This window comes from Limulus polyphemus, unplaced genomic scaffold (genome assembly GCF_000517525.1).
Source record: "Limulus polyphemus unplaced genomic scaffold, Limulus_polyphemus-2.1.2 Scaffold841, whole genome shotgun sequence".
In the NCBI taxonomy this organism is placed as follows: domain Eukaryota; kingdom Metazoa; phylum Arthropoda; class Merostomata; order Xiphosura; family Limulidae; genus Limulus; species Limulus polyphemus.
In genome coordinates, this window is record NW_013666451.1 from 152,253 (window position 1) to 163,024 (window position 10,772).

Below are 10,772 nucleotides of genomic sequence, written 5' to 3' on the forward strand. Positions count from 1 at the left end.
CACAAGAACGTCGAATCTGAATCACTTGAAAAAAACACGGGGGTGCTTAACTTTTTTCCAGGTGTATATTTCGTTTTGTTTTATTTTGAACATTTCATTGCACTGTACATTGATGATAATATCTACAGTTAGTGATATGGTAGAGAAAATGGAAAATAAAATATGTTTAATATCACTGTTACTAGAGGGCTAGATATTTCTATATTTTTCTGTCACATTTTATAAATACATGCAGATATAGAAAGGAAGGAAGTTAAGTTAATGAAAGTGAAGTTAGACTGCATGATTGTCAGTTTAGTCATAAGGGGGTGATTTATAAAGTGAGAGTTTGACAGTTTGTATTGTAATAACAGAGATAAAGAAGAACATTTGTTTTGCCAAAGGGTGTTCTAAAGTAATTGAACCAGCCTATGTGGACATTGACAAAACGGAGACAATTATTTAAAGCTCTGGATACAACTGCGGTAACCAACAGTTATAATGGTGATTTTGAAGTTAGTTCCACAGCTTGTATTGTAACAATAGAGATAGAGAAGAAGAATTCGTTTTGTCAGTTGGGTTCTAAAGTAAATAATTCAGCCTGTGTGGACTTTTGACAAAAAAAAAATTATTTAAAGCTCTGGATACAATTATGGTAACCCATGGGGTAACATAAGTGAATTTTTCACTTAATGTATTCTGATAACAGATGAGAGAAGAAATAATTTGACTTGTTAATTTTGGTTCTAAAGTAATTGAACTAGTCTGTGTGGACTTTTGTTAAAAACTTTTGTTATTTAAAGCTGTTGATTCAACTGTGGTAAATAATAGTGTAATGAATTTTTGTACATACATTTGACTTATTTTAATTAATATATTTTTTTTAAACAAGATTATGTGCTGTCCATTTATTATTGAAATTTATTGCCAACAAGTCACAGACACCTACTGTAAAGAATCCTGGCCCTACAAAATCCTTACATATATAATCTACTGTCTTTCATGATAACTTAAAAGTGCTAACAAACTTTTCAAGTCCTTTAACTGACTTAATGACGGAAAAGACAGCTGTGCTAAAAATCTTGCAGGAAAAAACAAAATAATGAATTACATGACCAAGTACTGAACCCACTGTCTTGGTACCTCTTCTGCATTAGCTAGCCATCATATGTAATAACTTTTTATGAATTTCCTTCCATTGTAATTTTTGGGAAAGTCAAATGTCTGCAACTATATGAGACTTTTGAGATGATTTTTGGTCATTTACCTGGACTACCAAAATCAAATACAAAATGTTGATTTCCTCTTTCATGAAAAGCTGTGGTTTCTTCAATTTATGAAACTATGAAGCATGAAGTTGTAGTGCTGATCTTATCACTAGTTTTAACAGATGTAGTTTTTTTTAGTCATTTATGTCTGTTTTTTTATTTATCATGTTGCAAAAAGTTGAGAAGAGTGCCACTTTGGTTTTCCATATCTGTCTTTTTCTGCTTTAATTTTTAAACATTGAATACTAATGAGACAATAATTTCCATCAGCAATGTTTTTCCTAAATTTAGTTTTAACCATTTTTGAGTTACCACTATTTTATTACTTTATTTAAACTATCTCCCACTTTTTATAAACTTTCACACCCAAAGTTTTATAAGAATATTTTTAATCCTGAAAAAAACACAAAAACTTATAGTCTGTAAGCTTCACACCTCACTTATATACTATAGTAGCTTAGTTTTCAAAACTTGTTAAAAACTTTTTGCATCACATTTTCAAAATACTTTTACTTTATGTGCTTCCTATGCAAGAAACAACAAATTTCTTCTACATAGTGAGAAAAACTAAGCACTCCACCACCATTATCTCATAGTATATTCACAGCAGATGTGCTCAACTAGAGAAAACATTAAAAAAAAGTAGATATCATAAACATAAAGCAGCCTTGGCATATTAATTCACCAGTAAAATTAACTTTATATTCAGCTCATCTATTATGCAAATCTAGACGGTTGTACTTTGCACAATTGTATACCTCATGCTAACATCCTCACTTTGAAATGGAGGATCTGAGAAAGCAGATAAGCCAATAATACAATGTTGTAGAACCTCCCAAAAATATGCATCTGGCAAAGTTGTTATCTTTCACAGATGAGATATGGTACTATGAACATACACTGGCCTTAGGAAATTGATTCATCCATAAAATTATTTTTATTTTATTGCTATAGAAGAGAACTGATCTGTCAAGTGGTCTGAAACATCCCAATGCTGGTCCCATGAAAACACACATTGTGATCAAAGGACGTGGTATGGAGGAGCATCCTTGGTCCTTAGGAAGATAATGCAACAAAACACTGGCAAAGAATGGTGCCCAGATGATACACTAGCACGAAAATATCATGCAGTCAACACAACCAAATGGAACACCTCACCAAAAGTAATCCAAATGGATCAGAAATACCATGCAAGTGCTGTTGAGAGTGAACAGTGTTACTAAACTTTACCTATGAGGCTAGGATGTATTGAAGGAGTGTTAAACAGCAAGTATAGAGGTACCAGGCACTATAATTTCCCAGAAAGCTACTGCCATCACAACCAAGGATCTAGAAGGACAAGCAATGAGAAAGGTATAAAAACAAAATTCAGTAAGCGATTAAGACAGAAGTGACACCGGGTAATTATTAGAAGATAAACATGACAACCTTCCACTGATGTAATTTGGACATGAGTGAAGTTATAGTTAGTGTTAGGCAATATCCATACCCCAGTTCAAACAATAACATATTTTGAGCTTTTAGAAGGTGGACACAGCAAGGTAGTGAATGTGATGAGAAGAAATCCACAACATTTGTGAAATTCAAACTCAAGTGAAGTTATACAGGTGAGATGAGCAGATATCCCAACTCATAAGAAAAGCAGCCGCAAACTCCTGTTATAATATAAAAAATCATTTGTGAGACATCCAGAAGTGACTCATAGGAGTGAGGGTAGTTTAATGCCTTTAATGATCATAAAAGACAGCCAAAATTGGAGCAATCACTTGTCACTGCCAAGCCTGAAAAAATAACTGGAAAAAAGCATTATGACCATTTAAAATAAGCATTTTTTAGTAAAAAACAACTCTCATTAAAATAAAATACAATTGATATTAAAAGCATTCAAGTAAGCATATTGTATATTTTCTGTCAAATAAATTCTATTCCACAAGTGACTATAGGTTAAAAAGGCAACATAACAATCTATAAAACAGCATGGAATAGGAGAACTAAAAATGCAAAAAATGTCTTAAACATTTCAGTCAAAGTTGGTGAGCTGAGTGCAGTGATTTTTCACTAAGTAGAAAAAGATGGCTTCAAGCAAGCCAGAAATCCTGGAGTGCATAAACAATTAAATTTAAACGTATGTCAACAAACTGGAAGAGAAAAATCACACAAGTGAAGAGGTCAAAGTTGACAAAGTGTTCATCACACTTTGTCTATATTACATGGAATAAAGCCTTAACTCTGATTTTTATATGGTCAAGAAAGTTCATCTGTCATGTCTTGTAATCCATCTTCTCCATCAATGAACTGAAAAGTAACCAAGCATAACTGTTAAGCCAAGAAAACTGAGGTAGAAATTAATGTTTAGGACTGATACAGAAGATGGTTCCAATGTGGAAGGGGAATCAGAGGTTGCACTTGTAAAAGTTCCAATAGATGAAACTGAGGCTTTATGAGCCAAAAAAGATTTTTCCTAAAACACCTGACAGTATATTTGATAAACATTGTGTATTGTCCTTCAGAGCTCAAAATGAGGGACATACACAAAGAAACCAGGGAAATTCTTGGTCAATACATCTGTTATCAGAACTGTTGGATCTGGGACTAGAGACCATGGAAATGGTAATGTGGGTTTCAGGAGGTCACAAAAGCATCTAGCAATAGACAACTAAAAGATTCACTGAGATGTTTAGAGGCCAAGGGATAAAGTAAGTACTGCAGAGACAATACTTTACTTAGGAGTAAAAGCTAATCCATTAGAAGATTTATCACTTCTGGAATACAAGAACCTTGTAAAGTAATAGAGCTGCACAGAGCTGGAGACCATTTCCTACCCATTTAGTTAAAATAAAATAATGATCAAACTGTTGCCTGAACTCCTAAGGCCTCAGAGCCCCATAATACACAAGCATACACATGAACACAATTTAAAGAGCATTAAATATAAAATTCTAAGTATGTAGTTAAGCATCCCAAAATAAGGAAGACTTCCTTGAGTAGCTCTGTTCTAGGTAACATCTCAAAGCCAACTTTATCTTCAAAATCAGACAGTTGAGAGAATTTGGAAATATTCCATTCTAAAATTCTGCCCCATTGATGATAATAATGCAGACAAGCCATACCCAGAGATATCATAGGAGCCACATCCACCAAAGACCAAAGCAAAGAAAGAATTTGGTGAATGGAAGAAGTCTCGAATTGATGAAGCATCGATTAGAAAGATCCCACAACAACAGGAGTGTAGTTTCTGCATATGAGAAGTGATCAAAACATCCAGATGGATGAAAAGTTGTTTCAGCTGAAGATTGGACTTGAATTTTTTAAAAATCCAATCTAAACTCATGTCAAATTTCATAATGTGTTGAATGTATATCTGAACACAAAAGAAAAAGATGACAAAACCAACAACTCATCCAAGGAGTGACGGAAACCTATTCCCAGCTGATATACATACAACTTATGAAAATTCTGTACCTTGAGGCATGAGATGGTTAAAAAAAAACAATTCAGAGAAGAGGGAAGTATGACTACTCACTTATCTCCTGTACGTTTGGAAGCATAAATGGAATAGAATAAGACCCAAGATCAGTGTTGACCATTCTCAACAACTGAGAAAACAAGATGACCACCAGTCACTAGGTGAATTAGAGGTGAGCAAGAAACATGTAGGTCACAGAGGAAGTAGGAAATTCCAAATAAGATATTAATCCTTTCCTAAAAGATTCTAAAGTCCACAATTCAGATACTACTATACTCCAAATATCAATAAATATGACCAATTTGTTCCCCCGTAACAATGTGGAACCATAAGATCTGACTTTAAGTTAATTAAACATCCTCAAATACCCAACTACACTGGAGAAAAATGTCTAAAAGACAGCCTGGAAGATATCTGAACATGAAACTTTCTCAAAATAGGAAGTCTGAGAATAAAAGGAAGATGCAGCAGTAGAAAAGAAACCGTAGAATGATGCAAGTTTCAAGAGAGATTAAAAATTGGGAAATGTTGTTGGGAAGCACTGGTCCTGGTTTATACTTAATCTAGAAAAAACATTTGCAACTTCCTCCAGGGCACAGGCCAGATAGCAATTTTTAAACATACTTGTGGCACACACCATATGAAGCAAAAGTAAAATTTAAAAAGACTGGAATTTCCTTAGCAAAACTTCTTGTTATTAAGGGTACAAATAGAGTAGCAGTAGAATATACAGTGAATGAGAATATTAATCAAATAATAACAGTTATGAAAGAATAAAATGCTTTAAATCATTTACCATAACAGTAGGTGGATCATATGCATTTGTAGCTAATAATCCATATTTTAATATTATACAAGTTTTAAGTTAAATTTATAAGACAATATCTGTAAAAAAATTCTGAATTTTCCCTAGTGTGGAAATTTGACATTTTTGCTCTAGGCATTCCCTCTTCTCTAATTTATTCAACACACCCTCCAATAAGTACGAAATTTAACATAAATTACTCCCTATAATATCGTCATTGCTAAAAAAAACTATTTTCCTAGCCTTTAATCTTGTTTGATTACAGAGCCATCATATGGAAAATCAGACTCCTGCTGTCACACCCTATCTTTCAGGATTTGTTAATATTTCACTCTTATGTTTAATACTACGTTATTTATAACCAATAGAAAGCCAAGGTTTTCAGGTATCAAATGATATCAAGATTTTGCATGACTTCTTTCGACCATGATGTGTTAACCTAATCAAAAAAGGGTCATCTCGGGCATAAGTTTATTGACGCCTACCAGTAGACTTTCCTGGAACAATGTTTCCTGTAGTCCAATGATGTTTCAGGATTCTGGATACAGTACACTAGGGGTGCCCTACTGTTCTGGCAATGTCCATTTGCTTCATACCATTTCTGGACAGCCAAACAATTTTATGCCCTATAACTTCTGGCACATGATGAAGCATGACTCTACATTAAGTACAGAAAAATTATCGAAACAAACCATTGATCTGTTTCAAAAAAGATTATGCTAAAAGAACACCCTTTTATACAAAACAGGTGTATAGATGTATTTTGATGAACAAATGCTCAAAACAACTCATACAGACCAGATTAACAAGTCATATACATTTGTCTCATCATATGCTACCTTCTCTATTAATACTCAAGCATTTACTTTATAACTACTTCATGTATGTAGACAATAACATCAATATTGAACATTTTAGCCATGACTGTAGTACTATATTCCCTGCAACAACCAAAGCCATGGATCCACAAGCAAGTTGGTACAAAAACTCTTAAGGAAATGTGTTTTAAAACCAATGAGATATATGTGGACTCCATTTATAATTCCCAGGCTAAATCAATTTTATTTTATTGATATATATATATATAACCAATAAATCAAATATGTTAAGAAACTAAGCTAAATTAATTAATTAGTAATATTTCTAATAACAAAAAAGAAAATGAACAAAAATCAATACCTTGATATTTGTAGATATAGAAGTCCTCTGTAACACCCTGAAAAAGTGCACACCATGAAATGCAAATTTCCTTTTGATTTGAATTTCTAATTTCATATTTTGTTATTTGTAGATGAAAAGTCAATAAAAGTCTGTTTAATATTTATCAGTACAAAGTTTAATGTTATTATTTTTTGAATAATCTATTCATTAATTTACAATAAAAGTCTGCTGATACTAAAACTATTGTTATGGTAAATATTAGAATATATTTTTAAATAGCTTTTGATCTTGTAATCATCAGGTTTCAAAAACAAATTTTTGGTTTACATAAATGAATATGGTGAAAACCTGTTTTTAAGACTTTTCAATCTAATTAGAATAGATTATTTTGGAACAGATGATTATCAAATAATGAATACCTAGTTTACTAACTTAACTATTCTGTTTCATGCATTTACTATTATTTACACAATATGATAACTTTACACTGTAGTACCAACAACATAAACACAGATTTTTAAAAAGAAGTTCCAATACGAAAAGCTTAATTCAATCTTCAATATAACTTTTCACAATTTGCATATGTACACAAATAAACACCTGTGGTACTTTAAAGTAAAGCACTACACAAAGATAAGTCACAACCACAATGACTAGAGGAATGCTAAAGCCACTTGAATAGATTCCATACTGCAGGAATACTAGAACTGTCAAAACATGTGATATGTACTAAACACAGATTTAGAACGGTTTAATATTGTACATTTACATGAATCATGAAAATGTCTGATGTGTAATGACTACATCATTAAAATGAGTGATATATATATACTAAAAACATAATTATAGTAGTTTCCATAATTATAGTAGTTATATAGTAATTATAGTAGGTCCACATTTATAAACTTCTCTAACAAAAGTACTAGGATTACTGTACAGTTAATCCACTTACTTTTACAAAGCAGTACAACAGCTAACACAGATTCACTCTACTACCTTGAAAATCTCTCTTGAAACAACTCACTCTCTAACTAACTTCAACTCAATTCTCACTAATGCTTCATGGAACACTGTTATGTAATCTATGTTTGAATATTCACAGCTCCCTCTAATTAACTTCTAATTTATCCATTAAAAGTGTAGCTTATAACAACATATTAAAACATTAGCAGAATCGTGAAAAGTGGTATACATATTAAGAACATACTTTTGATAGTTTTCTTATTGTAATGTTCTTACAACTGTTAAAATATGTGATGGAAAAAACCACATAATTAACAGTTTCACATTAAAAGGTTAGAATTATTATGAAAATGTGGTTATATGCAGTAAGAACATAGTTTGAACAGTTTCTCAAACTGCAAATCCCTATTTCTAATCCACCAAATGCAATTTTAGGTAACATCATAGAGCCAAAACAGGTGTTTTTAGTTTGAGTAAATAATGTCTATGGTATCTCTAGCCTTATTTGCTTACTGTTTTTATGATCCATACTTCCAGGTTTTTAAATTCAAAATTTTTTATTTATCTTGTATAAATGTAAGACTAATCTAAACCTCCTACAGTAGCTGATGATTTTTGTTGGTTATGAAGCGCAATGCTACACAATGAGATATCTATACTCATCTCATATGCTTCTATAAAACAGTTTTAACAATTCTCTATCCATAATTCTATAACTACATGCATAAAAAAATAGGTTTGGATCATCCTTGCATATACATGAACATTTCAATAATGTGTAACAGTGAACTGACTAATGTGAAATTGAAAATATGTTTAATGCCACAGAGATTAAGTTAACAAAAAATCTATCTAGTCAACTTTAGTGCATAATTTAATTGATTGTAAAATATGGTTTAACGTCTGCAGATACTCTGAAGATTATTTGGAAAGTTACAATGTACAATATGTAATCCTTCAACATGAAGAAAAACTGTCATAAATAACTATAACAATAATTCACACAATGTAATCCTTCATGCAATACAAAATCCTAAAAGTTCTCATGCTATATACTGTGTAAAAATCTGTAGCATTTAGATAAAGGGTTGATATTACAAACCACCAGTAGAATCTGTAATAGCTAACGTATACAATTTGAAAGTCCCTAAACAATACATATAATGAATCACAATACCAACTGATTTGTAAAACACACTAACCACTATGCACTCAAAAATTATGTATCATATTCTAGGAAGCATACCCACAGCATAAAATTACTAACTATATGAAATTATACACTGATTATTCTTTGTAAAGTCAGGGAACAAATGGCTTTAAAAAATATCCTCTCTACAAAATTTATCTGAGTCCATACAGCATAAAGGTAATGATGTACCCACTGAATATACTTAGCAAAAATTCCAAAGAATCAATTAATCAGAACTGGATGAAGCAAAACTATTACTACAGTTGAGGTTAGCATTAAAGTGACTTATATCAAAGAAATAACTCATTAAAGCACTTATTTTCATTATTTTAATACATTCTATACACTTAGAAATGTGTATTAAAAACTAATAAACAAGTTACCTCCCCATTTGTTCAGCAATACTCATGAATCTGTGAGAGAAGATAGACAGCTGAATTGTGTCCAGCTCAGTTCCAATATTCTGGGTTTTGTTCTTATAAACCTGCAAATGACAATTTTTTCTTACAGTGAATATCAATCAGACTCCCTCCTCACATATTTGACAAACTGAACTTGTTCACTGTTGGTCTATATTTTTTTGTTTTTTATAAGACATTTTTGCATATGACTTAGATTTCTCACTATATGTTCAAGGTAATCCATATTTAAAGTTTATTAAATTATATTTTAAGACTAAAATAATCATTTAAACAAACATTACCTTAAAATGGACAATAAGCAAGAACTCACACTTAAAAACTAAGTTTTAAAACTCTACACAAAAGAGAAAAATAGGCCAAAAGAAATTACCTAAGACTGTATAAACCACAATAAAAATTTCCACATAGAAGCAGCTTACATATTGGAAATATATATACAACCATTAAAATATATATCTCCTGTCTTCTTGTCTGCTTCTTGGTTCTATGAAAGCATAGCCTTTCAAAGTAAATCTACTTATCATAACAGGAGCATGCAATACCACAGTAATTAAAACCACAAAAATCTTAATTCTGGTTAAGTAACATAAGAGGACTTTCACATTCTATCCTGTAAAATATCTCGAGTCTGACAGGAGGTAAAATACATATGCTTGATTAGCCACAAAGTTAAACTGCATATAACAGAAGTTTAATGCAGCTTGTCAGACTGAGAACAGGAATATCATGTACGTGTAAAAGCTATTAGAAGTCTGCACCTGGTATCATACTAGTATCAGCCAAACAATGAAGATGATGACCAGGGTCTGATGTGTATATGCCACAAGTCAACTTGACAAGAGAGCTAACATAAATATAACAGCACTAAACATATGTGTCACCAAATGTTTAAAAAATATTTAGAAAAAATAATCCTAGTATTGTTATGACATTGGAAGTCATGTGCGCTGGAGTTTCGGGAAGGATCATGAATTATCAAGGAACCCTGCGAATGTCAGAGTGTTTGCCAGACACCCTCTTTTTTAGTATATAAGCCTGGCAAATAAAGCCAGCGATAGATAGATATGCAGATAAATTGAAGAGATACATAATTGAGTCAAGCAAACAGTAGGCACTGTAAGTAAAGTGTGTCAATCACTGTGATTTATAACATATGTATAAAGGTTGGTAAGTTTAAAGTGACTGTGCAAATTCTGTGCATTACAAAACGTTGTATCGAGGAAGAATAAACTAGTTTTAATTAAGAAAGGACTTGCATCACTGAAGTTCCTTGAAAAGAATTTAGACCAGAAATTAACAAACAAGCAGATACGCAACAAATTGGTGTCAGAGAATGGGACGGAAGAAGAAAAAAAAAGAAGATGGAAACGAGAAGTGGCAAAACAAACTACAGCTTAGCAGATTTGATGGCACCAATACAAGAACAGCAAAAGAAAGAAGAACAGATATTACAGCAGTTGTTGGAGGAAAAAGAAAATAAACAAGAAGAGAGATTACAGCAGTGGAAACTGGAACA

At 31.9% G+C, this 10,772-nt stretch overlaps 1 protein-coding gene across 2 annotated transcripts in view; it reads right to left on the bottom strand.

Annotated features, from left to right (window-relative positions):
* The window catches only part of LOC106460816 (5-oxoprolinase-like), a 356,751-nt gene that overhangs the window by 112,538 nt on the left and 233,441 nt on the right, over positions 1-10,772 (bottom strand). For both annotated transcript variants that reach the window (XM_022387614.1, XM_013920558.2), the window contains exons 19-20: positions 9,218-9,318; positions 6,698-6,734 (exon numbers count right to left, since the gene is read on the bottom strand). In XM_022387614.1, the coding sequence (XP_022243322.1) occupies positions 6,698-6,734; positions 9,218-9,318 (138 nt within the window). The remainder of the gene's footprint in view (positions 1-6,697; positions 6,735-9,217; positions 9,319-10,772) is intronic.